This window comes from Pempheris klunzingeri, chromosome 11 (assembly GCF_042242105.1).
Source record: "Pempheris klunzingeri isolate RE-2024b chromosome 11, fPemKlu1.hap1, whole genome shotgun sequence".
Classification (NCBI taxonomy): Eukaryota; Metazoa; Chordata; class Actinopteri; order Acropomatiformes; family Pempheridae; genus Pempheris; species Pempheris klunzingeri.
This window is the reverse complement of record NC_092022.1, coordinates 776685-795545: the sequence shown is the minus strand read 5'-3', so window position 1 is coordinate 795545 and position 18861 is coordinate 776685. Positions and strand designations below refer to the sequence as shown.

Below are 18861 nucleotides of genomic sequence, written 5' to 3'. Positions count from 1 at the left end.
CACTGTGTCTTCACGCAGAAAATAGCTGAGTCAATATCACTCTAAAGTTCCTGTTGGTGTCTGTATCTGGGGACCAAGTGCTTACTGGTCCCCTGTGTGTGTGTGTGTGTTGATTGGCGTGACCTTGCATGATGATACTAATTTAGATTTAGATTTAATTTAGACCCTCAATAGTTGACACAATTCTAACTTCATTCTCTTGTCTTGAAAACTTAAAAAGAGGGTCCAGATTCTTTGACTATTTGCAGACTCATTCATACTAATTATCTGAACGTTTTGGGTTCTCACGCATAGCTGCCACAATTTGTTTGCACTGTATCCTATCCTATCAAACGCTCTCTCAGCATCACAAGAAATAGCTGCTATTTGAATGTTAAAATCCTGCACAGACCACATAATATTTATGTGTTTACGTACATAAACATGTACGTCTCACATTCTAAGAAGAATTGAACGTCTAATAAAGCCCACTTTGGGCCATATGGATCTGTGACGGAAGTGTTTTGTGAAAAAGAGGTAACACCTGCACACACATTGAAATACATAGTCCTGGATAAACACAAGCACTGGCACATTTTGAGTTCTGATCCATTCATCAAAAAGGATTTTAAGGTCTTACCCAAAGTAGTGTACAAACGTCCTCCTAATTAAAGACAAATGCTGGTAAAATCTGACCCCACCCCTGTAAAGAATACCACCAGGGAATTATTAGTGCGGTTCATGCATTCAAGAGCACTTCTTATACCCACCCAACAACAGGACAAACAATGAGAGTAAGGGATACTATATCTTGCTCTACAAGTAATGTCATTTAAATGTTCATGTGGTTTAGTGTATGTGGGAAAACCCAAAGAACTCTAAAAACCAGGAAAGCAGAACAGGACCAATGTGACCCGGGGGCAGTGCATTTCAGGGAGATGCATCGTCAACGAGCACGTTAGAACTCCAAGAAGAGGAGCTGATTTAAACAACCTGCTCAAAAGACAGAGTTTTGATATTTTCCCCCTCCAGACTCTCACCTCGAGGTCAAAATCAGGAGCATGGGATGGCGGCAGCGACATAAGGCTGGTAGATTTAGTTACAGGTATGGTCTCTGTGTTTTGAAGCGTGACCTTTTATTTTTTACTGCTCTCTTTCTTCACGTACTTTATTTTATTTGATGAATGAATGAATTGTCAGCTCAGTTTTCTAGGATACTATAGTATTGTATTTATACTTTTAATGTAGAAACATCATTCAAACATCCAAACTGTCAACTAATAGATAAAGTGATCAAAATTTCCACTTCTCACACTTTTTCAAGCATTTTGCAAGCAGTTTTCTATTGATGCTGTTACTTAAGAAGGTAAAATCCTCAGATGAACTCTAACTGCACTATAATGTAACTGTAATTCACTCTGCTTAACACTTAAGATAAGATAAGATAAGATAAGAGTGCTCTGGTAGCGTTTCTGTAGTGTGAGGTGAAATAATCACATAGGTGACATGCATAAGGATATCATCCACTCATCTGGAAGCATGTTTTTTTCAGTGAAGTGGAGGGCCGGGGCGAGAGCAGGGACAAGTGAAGCCCCCCAGGTTTGTGCGTGTCTGAGTTAGGCTGCCAGAGACCAGGACACACGTCCCACAGAGAAAAGGAGCAAAAGGTTAGAAATAGAGACTCCCTTGAAAATCTTGGCAGCCATGTTATTATTAATCAATCCATTGTAAAGAGCAGCATGCTAACATGCATGTGCACTGTTAGGAACATCGTGTGGTACCCTCAGACATCAGCTGATCAACTTTACTCAGCCCTGCTGAGTGTACAAGGATTTACCTGGACTTTTCCTTTTTAAACAGCCGTATCAAACACTTAGGTTTACTGTTAGCAGCAAAACTGTCTCCAGCTGAATCTCCCAACAGTTTACTGCACCAAAAGAACAGTCCACATATAACGTTCAGTGTTCAGCCACAGCGGTGACTCACCGTGAACCACTTTCACATTTTGACATGTGGCATTTGGGACGAGCACACCTGTAAATACTGCAGCAGTTCAGGCTAAACAGTCCATAGTTGACATTCTTGCCAACTGCAACACCTCGTAGTATTTAGTGACATAAACAGTCCAATTTTTGTCTTCTTTGTTTTATATCATTACTATATTTCCTATATATTTGTGTTATAATGATGATTATTCATCATACATGAATTATTATTATTATTATATAATACAGCTCCTCACTCTGAGTGTACATGTTGTTACATGTTATTATTATTAGTAGTGGTGTTATTATTAATATTATTATTATAAGACTCTGGACTCACCTGGTGCAGTAATTTACCTCTGTGTAATAATTTGTAATAATTTTTAATACATCCTTTTATATATCTATATTTTTACTTTTGTGTTTGAAGTTTATTCTTATTCTTTTGGAGCTGTGTGTAACAAAAGCAATTTCCCCCTGGGGATTATTAAAGGAATTCTGATTCTGATGAATGTATCAATCTCTAGGTTACTGCTGTAGAGTCCTAACAAACTGTATAATGAGCTTCAGAAAGCGCAGGCCTAGAATATGAATGAAACATGTAGTCAGTGTAACTCACAGAACCACAGAACAAAAAGGAGTTTCACTCATACACAACACCTCTCAGTAACATCTTTATGAGGTTTTCTGCAATAATAGCACACATCATTAAAATCATTTAAAAATCTAAGTCATATAAGTACATACAAAATAAAAACAGTTTAATAAGTATTAAACATGTTTACGAGTTGTTTTTGTGTGATATGTCCATAAGGTGACTGGGTCAGCCCCAAACCTGTGCTCACACAGGATCAGGCGTGGGGTATCAGTTGTGGGGTATCAGGTGTGGGGTATCAGGCGAGGGGTATCAGGCGAGGGGTATCAGGCGTGGGGTATCAGTCGTGGGGTATCAGTCGTGGGGTATCAGGTGTGGGGTATCAGGCGTGGGGTATCAGTCGTGGGGTATCAGGCAAGGGGTATCAGTCGTGGGGTATCAGGCAAGGGGTATCAGTCGTGGGGTATCAGGCGTGGGGTATCAGTCGTGGGGTATCAGTCGTGGGGTATCAGGTGTGGGGTATCAGGCGTGGGGTATCAGGCGTGGGGTATCAGTCGTGGGGTATCAGTCATGGGGTATCAGTCATGGGGTATCAGTCGTGGGGCATCAGGTGTGGGGCATCAGTCGTGGGGCATCAGGTGTGGGGTATCAGGTGTAGGGCATCAGGTGTGGGGTATCAGGTGTAGGGCATCAGGTGTGGGGTATCAGGTGTAGGGCATCAGGTAGGAGTGCTGCAGAGGATGAAGCTGCTCATCACGGACGTCAAAAACACAGTTTTGAACGTGTGGATGTTGTTCAGCTGAGACGAGTACATTTTCACTAAAATGTTAAAAATATTTATAAAAAGTCTAAAAAAATACTGTCGGTGACACGTCTTACTCAAGCTCTGCATTTTAAATAGCGACTTTCTGGACAGTGTATGAAATACCAGAGTTCTTTCTTTCCCTTAAAACAGTGACTTTTATTCGGAGGCCGTAACGTGGTGGAGAGCGTCTGGCGGGGCGTCGAGCAGCTCAAACATGTCATCGATGACCTGCCACAGACAGTTGGCCAGAGGGAAGTCGTTGTCCACTAGATTGACGAGGAAGTAGTTGTCATGGATGTACTTGATGATCATTCGTGAGGGAGACTCGTCTTCATAGAGTTTGGCCCACTGCTCAATCCACAAGGCAAAGGCCTCGTCCTGGGGAGGACACAGAGACATGTCTGGTGAAGGGGGGGGGGCTGCTGCTTCTCTCACAACGTTTTGGTGCTTTTCTTTTTTGAGAACAGAAATTATCTCCCCCTCCCACAACAATGAGGACCTGGATGGGCACCACAAATACAGTCTATACAGTCAGTACATGCACAGACAGACGGACACATATTATAGTTAAATATGTATGTATGATAAGGTGCCAGTCTTTCCTCACCAGTTTGATTTAAACCTGCATCCTATTTTGGTAAAATGGACTTTTGCAATGACAAACACACGTAGAGTAATAGATCTGATCTAATCTGGTGATGTGAACGACTCAAGAGTTCTCCTCCAGAGTGGATTGAAACATTTATTTGAATATTCTCCTCTTTCCTTTTCCATTGAAGAGTTTCCTAATAATGGAAGCAGCGTGGATTCCGTTATATGAGGTGATGCATGAACCTGATATATGTCTGGATACTGAAGATGTGCTTTTAATGTTTTGGAGCTTGGCTGTCTAGTGTTGTTTCTCTCTACTTGGTTCTATGCACTTGACTGAATTATCAATAATTATTTGAATGCTTATCATTCTGTGTGTTTCAGATGGTTTACCACACCCGCCGTCGGCAGCCTGTTGGCGTGCATGATGGGTGTTGTCAGTAATAATATTTTCTGCACTACAAGAAAAACTGAACTTAATTCTCATCGGACAGAATATCTACAAGAGAGTTGAGTAAAGAGGTTGAATTTGTTTCATGGCTAGTTTGTGCTTCAAAGTGTGTCAAACATCTAACAGTACAAAACTAACTTTATATCATCAATGTGTTGGTATTTACCCAAAATGTTCCACTACGCCTTTAAGTCAGTTTACCTCCACTGAGAACAGAAATGCTCACGGTCTTCACTCATTAGGGTGTACGGACTACTTCTATCAGTGGGGAAGAAAACTACTTCTTCTTCCTGTAAAAACAAGCAACCAGCACAAGGCTGAACATCCCTGAGTACAGTCTTACCTTCCAGTACATGAAGCTGACTGGGTCTGCTACAGTAGGCTGAACAATCTCCCTGCCAGGAAAGATTCCCCACGTCACAGCGTTGGGCTGCATGTCGGGGGCGTTGGTCAGGTTACGGCCCTGCACACAGAACATTCATCGTGACGTCTGAACAACGTCAAACGCTTCACACAGACACGTAGTGACTGCTGCTTTCTGCTCAAACTTACGTGCACATTGACAATGTGGTAGTTGACACGCGGCTCGTACTTCTTCAGCACTTTGAGGAGAGCTGTGACATTTTCGCTTGAGGTGAAGAACTCCAGATATGCCTGTCGGATTTAAAACAGTAAATCACCGCAGCGGACAGAAACAGGCCACGCTCTACCAACAGCACAAACAAGAGCAGGGGAGCTCCTACCTTTTGAAAGACGTAGCCTCCTGCAGGCCCCCACCCTACTATGGGGTCAGTGGAGGGTTTGCCGTTGATATTGGGCTGGGAGTTGATGGTGAGGACTCCTCGTCTATTCACCTTTTCCAACTCATCTTTGAGCAGGTTGGTCTCTGGGGCCAGAGGCTCATCGTTCCATGGCAAACACATCACCTGGCAGGAGAGCAAACCTCAGCCTGTGGTCACACTAAATACTTTGTTGATGACGGGTAAGGCTATACAAGTAGGAAATGATCGTATCACACTGTGGGAAACAGGTGTAGTCACTTTGTCCCAGGCTGACTGAGCACATAAACTGTGTTCCAACAACCAAGACTTTATGTTTGGATCAAACAGTCTGAAGGACTCAGCTGAAACACATACAGGTTAGATCTAAGGAAAACTAACCCACGAGCAGCTGAGCAGCTAACGTCACACTGCACAGCCTTTTCAGATCAGAAGTAATGGTGTTGCTTGTGACTACATAAAGATATATTACATATAGATAGGATAAGATATATATTATCTTGATGTTAGCCTGAAAAACCTGTTGTATTGGCAGAGGAAAGCACGTGCTGCCAACAGTTTAATTTCAGGAATGTTATCAGTCATCAACAGTGTAGAACATATGTGTCAAACTCAAGACGTACAATTATCTCCGGCCCACGAGATCATTTTATATAGATCTATTATTATTGTTATTAATGGCCCGGCGATATGAAGCGCTGATAACACACAAACTACAGATCCCATAATGCAGCGCTTCAGCTGCCTTGCCGAACGCTAGGCTACCTGGGAACATTCCCACATCAATCAAGTCAAGCTTCTGTTGCTGTATACAACCCTATTGTAAAGTTATTGCGAAGCTAGCCCCTCACAATGGCGAAGAGAGAAAAGTTGATTCTGAAAACAGAGCCTTTCAAAACCGATGGGAGGCTGAGTATATGTTTACTGACATTGCCGGTAAACCTGTTTGTCTTATTTGTGGAGCTAATGTGGCTGTAATTAAGGAATTTAATCTGAGACGGCACTACAAGACAAAACATCAGGATAAGCTGAGAAACCTGAATGCAGAGCAGAAGATACAGAAAGTAGAAGAGTTCAAGAAGAATCTGCCATTTCAGCAGAGCACAATCACAAAGTGCAACACTGCAGGGCCCGCACAGTTTATTCGCTCCATTCCTGAAGCAATGCCCCAGCTCCGTCTACATGCGGCTCGAACCTTGTGCATGTTTGGTAGCACATATCTGTGTGAGAAGCTGTTCTCAATGATGAAGATTAACACCAAACCTGAACGAACTTGTTGCCAAAGAAAGATGCCAAGCATCCAGCTCTGACAAAATGGCATAAGAGCAAAGAAAACTGAATGTTTTGATTTGTTGCTATTTTAACTTTTGCTGAAAAGCACAAATTTTATTTATATTTCCAGGTTTTTTTGCAGCATGTTAATATTTTGAATTTGTATAATTTTGACAGGAGATATTTTTATGGACAGCAAAATATTTTAAGTTATTTAAAGTTTAAGTTTATTTATTCTGGAATAATATTCCTGTCTGTTTTCATTCATATTTATGTCCAAAAAACATTTAGTTTTAGTGTGTTCAATAAATATTTATCCCGTTCGGCCCGCAACCTAAAGCGTGCTTTGAGTTTTGGCCCCCTGTGCAATTGAGTTTGACGCCCTGGTGTAGAAGAAGCATGTGGTGTCTTACCTTGTGTCCACCGTGGTTAGGCTGGGCTGTGATGTAGCAGGTGAAGACCTCGAAGACGCTCTCTTCATTTATCAACTCCTCACCCCACATCTGCAGCAGCGCATCTTTGGACGACTTGCTTTTTAAGTAGAACAGGTAGTAGTCGTTCAACTCACCAAAGGCTGGAGACGAGGAGTTTCCCCTGAAGACCAGACACCAGGACGCGGTTTAGTCACTGTTCTACACAATCCACATAACACTAACAGACATTCGTGTTTTGATCTGTTGAGATCACCAGAGCTTACCATCTGCCGTTGGGGAACTCGTCCCAGTCCTGGGTTCTGTAGATGTAGCTCTTGGGCCTGGAGGCCCAGAAGATGGGTCTAACATCCTCCACCTTCCGTTTCGGATGAGCACTCACGGCCCAGGGGAGAGGGCGCCTAGCAGAGAAAACAGAACCTGGAACATCACTGCTGTCTGAGCTGTTTCAGTGACCGAGCTGCTGCAGAGCTCATGTGTGCTACACGGATTCAGCTGTAAACACACGGACATCATGCAGGAAACGTCACTGCCTTTTTCCTCACAGCCGATTGGTCCGGACGTGATACATACAGTGGCAAGAAAAAGTGAATGTGAACCTTTTGGAATTTCATGGTTTTCTGCATTCATTTGTCATAAAATATTATCTGATCTTCATATAAATCAAGGGGACTGACTAATATAATGTGCCTAGAATAATAACAAAAAAAAAATCTGATCTTTCATGTCTTTATTAAGAACAACCATAAAACAACCTCATGGCATGGTGCTAGTGGAAAAAGTATGTGAACTCTGGAGTTAATGACTTCAAAAAAGCTAATTGGAGTCAGGTGTTAGCATACCTGGAGTCCTGTTAAGAGAAGGAGTTTGGAGGTGTAGACCAGAGCTACTCTGACTGAGAAAAACCACTCAAAGCTTTTGAGTTTGCTCCGCACAAGCAGAACACGCCTATGTGAGCCATGCCTTGCCAAGTGCCTCTGCTCTGAGGGTCAGGCCCCTGCACGATGATTAAGCACTACTGTTTATTTACTTGAGCTGATGATATCAGTGTTTTACAAAATGCTGTCGACCATATTAATGATCCCAAACAACTTTATTTAAAATCAATACCTTTTCACATGAGGGCTTCTAAAGGTTTAGAACAGTGATGAATATCACTCTGATTACTTTATTTGCACCGTTAATGCTATCTTTTCAATGAGATGTCTCTGTCAGCAGAGTTGAACAGGAAGTGCAGAGGGACTGACCTGGGGTCTTCGATCCACAGGCCCAGCTGCCGGAGCACCTCCATGGTGGCGACCTCTCGGTTCAGCGTGTAGAAGTGAAGGCCTGGAACTTTGCCGCTGTGCAGCAGCACGCGGCACATCTTGACCGCGTGTTGGATTCCGTAGTTCCGGATGGCGGCGTCGTTGTCTTTGATGGGCTCGATGACCGTGGTGATCTCCTCCGGGACCTCCAGCTTTGACAGCTTGACGAGCTGACGCAGAGACTGGTAACCCTGGAAACAACCAGGTTCAGTCCAGCTTCAGCCCAGTGGTTCAAATGATAACAAATATTTATTCAAGGATTCGAGGATGATGTCTGTTTGAAATGATTTGACGATATATACTTTCTAAAGGACACACACACACAGGCTGGCTTCACTCTGTCTTCAGTCTATGGAGCCTTTAATGGGACATTAACACCTGGTGGTGTCTCTTGCACTTGGGAAATGATGTGTTTCTCACCAGATGACCAACTGTTATCGGTATTTAAAAGTGTGGCTTCCTTATTTAGACGCCAACATACACAGATACTGATGCTATCAGTCTGTTATATCAGCAAATTGATTGGTTGAGGTCTAATCTGGATCAAACCCATGGAAGTCCAATAAGAAGCAGCAGCAGAGGACCCCTACAACAAAGTTTTAATTTAGCACGCCAGTGTTTGTCTATGAGTGTATTTGTATCTGTTAATTAAACTGTTTTGATCCTCACACTGCTGTGGTGCGTCTGTCCTTTAAGCTGGAGGACTAGGTGAGGGGATGGGAAAGTTTTCCAAACAGCAACCAAAGTCTTTCTGACTTTCCCATCACGGCCGCATCAGCAGCCAACCTAGGATTTCTCCATGACAGTGACAGCTCTGTTCCTGGGAAAAGCGGCGAGTTACCTGAATGGGGAAGATTCCAGGTAAGATGGGACATGTGATGCCAATGGCCCTGCAGTCATCCAGAAACTTGAGGAATGTGTCTGCCCTGAAGAACAGCTGGGTGATGACGAAGTCTGCTCCAGCATCCACCTTCTCCTTCAGGTGGCGAAGATCCTCCTCATAGGTTGAGGCCTCCGGGTGGCCTGTGGGGTATCCTGCACTCACATTTACACACACACATTTACATTTACGTTCCAGATTGACGCTTCAAATGAACGTCCACTTCAAACTGTCTTCTACTGACGTGGAGCAGGAAACATACCAGCAACGCAGATGTCGAAGTAGTCATCAAATTCTGATCGGATATGTTTAACAAGGTCAATAGCATAGTTGAACCCCCCCTCCTCTTCCTCCCAGTCTGCTCCCACCGGGTCTGCAGAGAGATCAGAAAGTCAATCAATCAATCTTTATTTATATAGCGCCAATTCATAACAGCGTTATCTCAAGACTCTTTCCATAAAGAGCAGGTCTAGACCAAACTCTTTAATTAGAGAGAGACCCAACGATTCAGGAGAACCAGGACCAGGATCCACAGGAACCTGAGAGATGTAACAGACATTAAAGAGACATGAAGCATCAGGATGGAGAGGAAGAGGAGGAGAGAGGAGCCCAGTGCATCATGGGGGTCCCCCGGCAGTCTGAGCCTATAGCAGCATAACTAGGGGCTGGTCTAAGGCCTGATCCAGCCCTGAACTATAGGCTTTATCATTAAGGAAGGTTTTTAGTCTACTCTTAAATGTAGAGAGGGTGTCTGCCCCCCAAACCCAAACTGGAAGGAGATTCCACAGGAGAGGAGCCTGATAGCTGAAAGCTCTGGCTCCATCACTACTTTAGAGGACTATAGGAACCACCAGTAGACCTGCAGTCTGGGAGCACAGTGCTCTAGTGGGGTAGTACGGTACTATGAGCTCTTTAAGATATGATGGAGCCTGAACATTAAGAACCTTGTAGGTGAGGAGAAGGATTTTAAACTCTATTCTAGATTTTACTGGAAGCCAATGAAGAGAAGCCAGTACAGGAGAAATATGGTCTCTTCTCTTAGTTCTCATCAGATCTCAGCTGGCAGCCAAATGACATGAGAATCTGAGGCTGTACTCTAATCTTACTACTGTTTTTACTCCCTCTCTCATGTGGAATTGAGACAAAGACACTGCTGAATGGATCAGCAGGACTGTGATCAGGCATCTGTGATGGATCAGTATCAGCTGTACGGCGGCAAGTTGCACTCTGCTAAAACACTGAAGCCACAGAGCAATGTGAATACACACAGAGCGAGGAAAGCTAAAAGGAGCACAAGAGAAGTGCAACAGCAGCAAATAAACTCCATCCATGAAGTCTTCAGCAGGTAAGAAGTCAGAAGAATCAGAAACAGAATCAGAAATACTTTGGAGACATTCAGTCTGCAGCCCCGATGCTTTTAAAAAACAGCTGAATGGTGTTTTAGATCTGTTCCTTCATATGGCTGAATCCTTTCATGCTTTTATGATCTCATCACGTATAGTTTTTTCTTTTACTTTTTTATTGTGTGAAAAGCACAATACTAAATAAACTTTACCTCCTCACTTACCATCTATACCCAGGGGGACATTTGGGCGTAACAGTTGCTCTGATACACACAAAAGAAATAGAGGAAATACAATAAACTAGAATAACAACTGTCAGTTTGTAATAAACAAGGTAGGTTCAAACCTGCCAGCCAGAGGATTCAAACCTTGAACCTTCTTGTTGTGAGAGTGTGTGTGCTGGCCCTTTATTATAAAATCATCACTTTCTCAAAATGTTACAGCTTTTCTCCAATCTAATACTTTACTCTTATATTATATATATATATATTTATTGTTTAAATGTGTAAGTGCTGACCTAATGCTACGTCATAACTGTGTTAAAAAAAACGATTGTATTTGTCTCTTTAGGCATCAGTTTGCAGATATTCCACACTGTTAAACACCTCATTCACACATTGACAGGTTTCAGCCGACAGAGCAGCTTTCTGCTCCACACACACTCCAGGCAGAGCTACTGTTACCCCCCCCCCCCCCCCTTGTACTGGGAATTGCTGGCAGACACCAGGCAACTATAGAGCAAACATTTCCTTCTTTATTCATCATTTTTTCCAAGCACTCAAAATGACAAAGGAGTGCACCCCCACTCCTGTAACTAAGAATATAAACTCGTGTCACTCTCTTACCCCCCCTCAGTGCCATGATATTCTTGAGGCCCAAGTGCTTTGCTTTGGCCAGGTAGCCTGTAATCTTCTCTCTGGTCTGGTTGCAGCAGGTCAGGTGGAGGATGCTCTCCAGGCCGCAGTAGTTGACTGCTGTGCTGGCAATCATCATGGAGGAGGTTTCCTTGTCTGAGCCCGGGTCCCCTGCCGGGTGCCAGGTAATGTCAATGAACAGGGGCCCCCCAGAGCCCATACGATCGAATCTGAAGGAAAATTACATGTTCAGAACAGGAATGGTCCAGCTGATGAGCCATGACACTGATGTGACATTAATATTGAAGACATCAAAACTATGGAGGAACACAAGTGGAATCCTGCATTTTCAAGTAACACGTGAGCCTTCACGTGTGTTTTCTGGACTTTCTCGCCCTCCTGCTGCGTTTGAGCCCATCAGCTGTGCTGTGCAGAGGGAGGGTTAGTACACAGTTCAATCTACTGCTCAAAACCATCTGATAGCAAGAACCGCTCCAGTCCGTCCAGTCCAGAACTGCAAGAACTGCTATCCTCAAGTGCAGTGCAAACCATGAAACTGGCTCTGATGAGGAATGCCCCATGAAAGGAAGCCCAGGAGTGACTTCACCTGCAGAGGACAAGTTCATTTGAGATACCAGCCTCAGAAACCGCAAACTAGGGGCACCTCAGATCAGAGGCACATACATTCAAGTGGCAGAAACATCTCAGCATCAGCTGTTGTGCTCAGACCTCTGGGAACTCCTTCAGGTGAAGACCTCCTGAAGCCGACTGAGAGAACGCCAAGAGTGTGCACAGCTGTGGGGGCTACTTCGAAGAAGGGTTGAAGGAGGGGCTGGAGCCAATCCCAGCTGCCACCTGGGCGAGAGGCGGGCCAAACCCTGGACAGGTCACCGGTCAGTTACAGTTACAGACAACCACTCACACCTACGGCCAATTTAGAGTCGCCAATAGAGTCGGGGGGGAGACAGGCGAACTCCACTCAGGTTCAAACTGACCAGCAGATCCAAACCTTGCTGTGAGGCACCTCCATGCTGCCCTGCTGTGAACAATCGGACACATAAAACATATAAAACCTATTCTTGTGTTCCCTGTATAATCCCACAGGATCCTCCTTCAGTGTAGAAAACAAATAATAACGAAGAAGAAACACTGAGTCCAGACTTGGGATGAGACCTGCCTTGAGATGAGGTTCACAGCTCCGCTGGCTGTGCGGGGGGGGAAGAACTCGAGCGAGAACCAGCGGTCTCCGGCCTCCGTCCTCCTGCGCATCTTGTCCCGCAGCCTGTCCGCGCGGTCCGCGTCCAGCAGCGGCGTGGAGCAGCGGGAGCTCTCCTTGGAGCTCTCCCCGCCGCTGCTCGCTCCGCTGGAGTCGCTCTTGCATGGCTGCCAGCTTCCGTCCCCCGGGGGACCCTGGTTCACCATGACCGCAGACTATACTGGGAAGACAAGGGGACAGCTCTCCGAATCAGGACCGGGGGGGGGGGGGGGGGGGGGATTGTTAGACAGCCAGGACAAGCAGCACACCAGAACTCATCCATCATGCACTGCTGACCAACATGAAGACTTTACACTGGGGGGGGCACTGGCAGATTAAGGTTACATTTGTTAAGAGTCCTGCTTGTCCGTTTATGTGTAGAGTCCCGGGACCCACTAAAGCCCCCCCCCCCCACCATGTCCTCCCCGCTGCCCTCACTCATTACAAAGCGGCTGATCTGTGTGTGTACTGGTGATGTGGAGACACGAGGAGTCGCTGGTTGAACACCCAGGTGTGTCATGCGTGTCTGTGGACAGTGTGGATGGTAGCACACAGCTACCTGAACCCTGCTAGCTGTCCTGGCGGAGCAGCCAGCTACGGCAGCCCGCGAGGTGACGTTGTTACGGTACGAGAACAATACAGAAGTTACTGCGGGCGAGAAGCTAACCCCGACACGTCCGAACCACTGCGGGGAAGCAAAGCAAACACTGCTTCTCCCACCTCCCCCAGCCGGTAGTCTCTGTGCGGCCACACCGTCCTCCATCCACACGGAGCACTGTCCGCCGCAGCGTGGGGGTGCGTTCAGGGAGCGAAGTGTTCGGACCGACGCTGAGGGCGCGTCGAAGACACGGTGCTGCATTCAAGGCCAGGCGAAATGTGCCGTTTATACACAACTGGTGAGAGCAGAGGGCCGTTAACTCCTCGTGTGGTTTCGTGAAGTCGTTGTCACAGTTTTTATGAACGCGAAAATAAAATTCCAATACATTTTTCACTTTTATCGAACTTTTTTCACTTTTATTATTGAATTAACGTCGCACAAAATAAGAAGACAGCGCACACTTGTGTGCTAGATAATTTTGTTAAATATAGTTTAAATTATTACACATTGTTATAAACCCGAAAGATCATAACATGTGTTGATAAGAAACAAAGACTTATTATCTGATCATTGAAAGTGAACAGTTCATTGGGTAGAGTGCCGCTTTAACGATTTTCCCCACGGGCCGAAATGCAGCACGGGATATCCTTGTATTTAGGGGAATCAAAATTGCGGAATCATGCAGAATTATGAAATTACCTGCTTACCAAATCAAATGACCTGTATTGGGACATCGTAAACTTCTATCAGGTTACACTGGTATTTAAAGAGTTTAGCATGTGCTCATGAGAGAACAGCCCCGCAGGCTCATGCGTAAATGAAACGCAGTTTTGACAGCGTGGAGTAACTTTCCGCCTTCGTCGTCACATGACACTGTGGGACGGATAATCTGTCGCATTTAGGAACATGGGGAAAGACATGTGGTATTTTTTTAAAGCTGTTCAGAACAGATGTTTTAAAATCAATTGTTTGGGGCGCGGCCTCTCAGGAAACCACTTATTTGCTGTAGAGCATGCGGTCCGCTGCTTCTACCCACCCAGTGTGTTTTTCTGGTTTGTCCAGTGATTTTGATATTTTCAAAACTTAAGTAAGCTTTTCGGTTTTACCATCGGCCCTGAACACCGCATGACAAAACAGCGAAGATGGCGTGTTGTGGAAACTGTTTTTGTTGCCATTGCTGCTGCAGAGAGGGAGAGTCACGGACACCAGAGGAGCTGGTACAGACACACAGAATAATTGGGCAAAGGGGGGTTCTCTTGGTTGTTTTAGAATGAGATAATGTCCCGCTGAAGTTCTCCTTGGCTGTCAGTGCTCTATTCTGGCTCGCTTGCTCCACCCTGCTTGCTCAGTGACTGTGTTCTTTCTGTCTTGTAGCTTTTGCCATCAGGCCACAATGAGCTTAAATCTACCCACAGTCCATAACCGACAAGCAGACTGAAACAGGCACTGATCCTCCTTTCACTGTAACTTCGCTTTAGAAGGTTGTGATTGCTGTTTTTCCTCATGCTTGTGGAAGAAAAACCCCTCAGACCAAACTTCGTTTAGAAAACTCGCAATTGAGGGCTTCCTTTCTTTTTTAATAAAGCTACTTAACCCTTCTTGACATCATTCAGATGTTTTATGGCTTCTCAGAATCCCCCCTTCCACCCGGCGTGCCTATTACAGGCTAATTAACATTCTGTTGTACACTTTCATGAACAGTTACCCCTTTGTAACAACAGCTATCCTCCATCAGGTTAAGTTATGTTGATTCAAAGTGTTTGTAGCTGGATTGATTTCTGTTAAACTGTCCCTGCTTTGCTGGATGTGTCTGTGTTCTAATCAGAATAAACTTTTGTTCCCCAAGACAATCCTTGGGGAAATTCGAGATGAAGAAGACGAGATTCTACCAAGGAAAGACTATGAGGTGAGACAAGATCAGGAGGAAGATTCTAAGAGTGTTAATGGGTTCATGCTGCCTCTTGCTCAGATGAGTCAATGGATGCCTGACCGAGGTCGTGATAGCTCCACTTGTTTTGTCTTTTCCAGAGCCTGGATTATGACCGCTGCATCAACGAGCCCTATGTGGAGGTCCTGGAGGGGATGGACAACAAGGTAGACGAGTTAAAGGTGTCTTCTGTTGAGTCGCTGCTCAGATGTACCCATCAAAAGTTTGGACACACCTTCTCATTCAATGGTTTTTCTTTATTTTTTCCTATTTTCTACATTGTAGAGTAATATTGAAGACATCAAGACTATGAAGGAACACATGGAATTATGTAGGAGACAAAAAACAATATGTTTTATGTTTGAGGTTATTGTAAGTAGCTACCCTTTGCTTTGATGACACATGCACCTTATCAAGACTTATTCTGTGGAATGTCTTGCCTTCTTGATGTGTTTGAGACCACGGGTTGTGTTGTGCAGAGGTGGGGCTCGCTCCAGGAGAGGAAGAGTCACCTCTGCTGCAGAAGATTAGTTCATTTGTTTCCAGCCTCAGTAAGCACAAATGAACAGCATCTCAGATCAGAGCCACATAAACGCTTCATGTAGTTCAGGTAGCAGACGCACCTCAGCATCAGCTGTTCAGAGGAGACTGTGAATCAGGCCTTCATGGTGGAACTGCTGCAAAGAAGAAACTACTGAGGAAGAACAAGAAGAAGAGAATTGCTTGGTCCAAGAAACACAAGGAATGGACATCAAACCAGTGGAAATCTGTACTTTGGTCTGATGAGTCCAAATGTCAGAATTCTGGCTCCACCCATCATGTCTTTATGAGACACAGAACAGGTGAAGTGGTTTCTCCATGTGCGGTGACACTGTTGGTGATTTATTCACAATTCAAGGCCCACTGAACCAGCAGGGCTACCACAGCATTCTGCAGCGACATACCATCTCCATCTGGTCTGAGCTTAGTGGGACCATCATTAGTTTCTCTACAGGACAATGAGCCCAAACACTCCTCCAGGCTGCGTGAGGACTATCTGACCTGGACAAAGAGTGATGGAGTGCTGCGTCACATGACCTGGCCTCCACAATTACCTGAGTGAAGGAAAAACAGCCAACAAGTGCTCAGCACCTCTGGGAACTCTTTCAAAACCATTCAAGGTGACGACCGTATGAGGCTGATAGAGAGAATGCCAAGAGTGTGCACAGCTGTCATCCGAGCAAAAGGTTCCTACTTTGAGGAATCTGAAATATAAAACATATCCCCGTTTGTTTAACACTTCTTTGTTTACTACATAACTCCACATGTGTTCCTCCATAGTTTTGCTGTCTTCAATATTAAATCACATTGTAGAAGAACCACTGACTGAGAAGGTGTGTTTGACTGGGGCTGTATCCACAGAGTGTGCAGATGCACTTTGTTCTGCGTGTCTTCATCTCATGAAACAGGAGGCGGGAAAAAGCAAGATGGTAAAAGACACACGTTGTTGTTTTGCATGTGTTGACACTGACACAGGGATGCTGACATCACGTTCTATACTACTGTTCTCAAGACTCATCAGATGAATCTATAATAACAAAAAAGTCATCGTACACCGTCTTTAATTGTCAATGTTAGATATTTTATATCAAATGTTTTCATCAACGTTTTTTTCAGAAAGCCAAAAAGTACGAAGCGGTGCGGTGGGTGATGATGTTTGCTATCGGAGTCACAGTGGGTCTGGTAAGTGCACTGCACACATCGTGGGTTTCTTTTGGATATTTCAATGTGTTGCTGCTGCCGCTGCTGCTGATGACGATGAAGGAATGTCTCTTTCAGGTGGGCTTGTTTGTGGATTTCTTTGCACGCCTCTTAACCAAAATCAAATTTACCGTGGTTGGTGATTGTATCCTTTAACATGCTTCTGCAAATGTCCAGATATGAAATAGCTCTCAAATCAGTGTTCAGGGTTAGAGTTACATCAGGGCCACCCCATCTCTCCTCCTCTCGGCATGGGCCGTATATATTTTTTACTCCTTTCCTTTTTTGTGGTCTGCAGTCACTCAGTAAGTTCAGGTGTGCATCATTTGTGGAATATTTTTTTATATATATATATATATGTATGTGTGTGTGTGTGTGTGTGTGTGTGTGTCTATATATATATATATAGACACACACACACACACACACATATATAGGATGTCAGTGTGTCTTCCTTAGCTGGATGCCACCAGCAGTAGAGAGGTGCAGTGACAAAGCCTGCCTCCCTCTGTCTCTGCTGGAGCTCCTGGCGTTCCACATGACCTTCGTCTTCATTGCCAGTATGCTCGTTCTCATTGAGGTAAGACGCGGGGTTTTCACAACTGCACATATTTTCTAGGACTCTAAAGAAATCGTAGCATGAGTTCTTGCCACTGGCGAGAAACATCCCCAGACTGTGCCCCATCATCCTTTGGGATAAAACAGTGCTGGCCTGTGATGAGGTGGCACACCCAGTCACACTCATTATGTGCAGCTGATTGTCATCACTTAACAGGAAGAGGAGTTTTGAAGGTTTTGACCCTGTTTCTACCCAGGATTCATGGATTGTCACTCTGTCATCATTTTGAATACATCCTAGAGAATACGCTAACCTGCAAAATGATGTGACGATGCTAACATGTAATGTTTCGGTGTCCTGCGTGCAGCCAGGAGCGGCAGGTTCGGGGATCCCAGAAATCAAAAGTTACTTGAACGGAGTCAAAATTCCAGGAGTCGTCCGCCTGAAAACTTTTCTTTGCAAGGCTGCCGGGGTGCTGTTCAGCGTGGCTGGAGGTAAAGTCTGACAGAGCTGTGTACAGTAACGATGTTTTGGAGTAGAAGCGGCTGATGCTGACATTCTTAAACCAGATCACACTAAATGTGGCCACATGAAGAAAGGGTGCTTTGAGCCACAGTGAGATCACATTGAGGGGAACATGAGAAAAAATGTCCAACAGTAGAAATCTGGCAGTCTGATCATAGGTAAGCAGTTTAGTCCTGATCATCTGAGAAATATGTAAATGTACTGGAAACTTTATATGGAAAATGATTAAACTATATTGCACGTGTTTTGTTTCCATTATACAAAAGCAGTGGTGGAAAGTTACTAGTAAGTGCTCATTTACTCAAGTACTATTCTTAAGTACTTCATTAGATTTTACTTTTTACTTCACTGCATCTTACAGATAAATCACTTACTGCATTTAAAGTGAATACAAAATATATAACATACTGTATGAAATACTAAGCGGATGGTTCCCAAACCTCTGGCTTGTGAAGCCTTACTTAAAAGCAGTGTCTGGTTCTGCTCGTTGTCACATTTCTTGTTAGCAGTTCCACCAAAAAGACATTTTCTCACGTGGTTCCCTGTCCGGTTTAAGGCCAGGGAGTGTAAATAGTGTAGAAAGTAGGTCACATTGGCTCCGTCAGGAACAGGACAGGAGCCGGCCCTGCCACAAAGTGGAGCTCCTGTCTAAGCAATCCTGTTTGTCAGATGCACTTTTCATAATTGGTGATCATGATCAAAAGGTTCATCATTTTAAAATTGCCGTATTTCAAAGATCTACTCAAAACCAATCAAACAGTCCTTGACAACTACAATCTGATTACGTATTCTTTGCAAATGTAATCAGGGCTACAGCCACAGTCATCTGAACCATTACTACCCAACCTGGTGGATGGGTTACCGTATCAGTTGGTTTTTTTTTATCAGGACATGATGTTAAAGTTGAAATGAGTATATATTCATCACACAGAGCCACCATGTGTGTCTTGAACTGGTGCTGAGTCCATGCCTCTGAATCCATGTG

The 18861-nt window shown here is 44.4% G+C and overlaps 2 protein-coding genes across 4 annotated transcripts in view; one reads left to right on the top strand and one right to left on the bottom strand.

Annotated features, from left to right (window-relative positions):
- Nucleotides 1-2637: 2637 nt before the first annotated feature.
- mthfr (methylenetetrahydrofolate reductase (NAD(P)H)) lies at nucleotides 2638-13347 on the bottom strand. Its single transcript, XM_070839488.1, has 12 exons — nucleotides 13248-13347; nucleotides 12450-12708; nucleotides 11264-11502; nucleotides 9338-9448; nucleotides 9037-9230; nucleotides 8136-8386; nucleotides 7155-7289; nucleotides 6871-7051; nucleotides 5150-5332; nucleotides 4959-5060; nucleotides 4750-4869; nucleotides 2638-3742 (listed from the first exon to the last, which is right to left on the bottom strand). The coding sequence occupies exons 2-12, from the start codon at nucleotides 12692-12694 to the stop codon at nucleotides 3521-3523; spliced, it is 1983 nt and encodes a 660-aa protein (XP_070695589.1). The 5' UTR covers nucleotides 12695-12708; nucleotides 13248-13347; the 3' UTR covers nucleotides 2638-3520.
- A 914-nt stretch (nucleotides 13348-14261) lies between these two features.
- clcn6 (chloride channel 6) overlaps nucleotides 14262-18861 on the top strand; it is a 70899-nt gene continuing 66299 nt past the window's right edge. For 2 of the 3 annotated variants that reach the window (XR_011585234.1, XM_070840136.1), the window contains exons 1-7: nucleotides 14262-14342; nucleotides 14972-15031; nucleotides 15154-15219; nucleotides 16709-16774; nucleotides 16871-16937; nucleotides 17266-17372; nucleotides 17719-17845. Coding sequence is in view for 2 of the 3 variants with exons in the window: in XM_070840136.1 (XP_070696237.1) it covers nucleotides 14268-14342; nucleotides 14972-15031; nucleotides 15154-15219; nucleotides 16709-16774; nucleotides 16871-16937; nucleotides 17266-17372; nucleotides 17719-17845 (568 nt within the window). In the remaining variant the exon portion in view is untranslated. The remainder of the gene's footprint in view (nucleotides 14343-14971; nucleotides 15032-15153; nucleotides 15220-16708; nucleotides 16775-16870; nucleotides 16938-17265; nucleotides 17373-17718; nucleotides 17846-18861) is intronic. The other variant, XM_070840137.1, reaches the window with a different exon arrangement.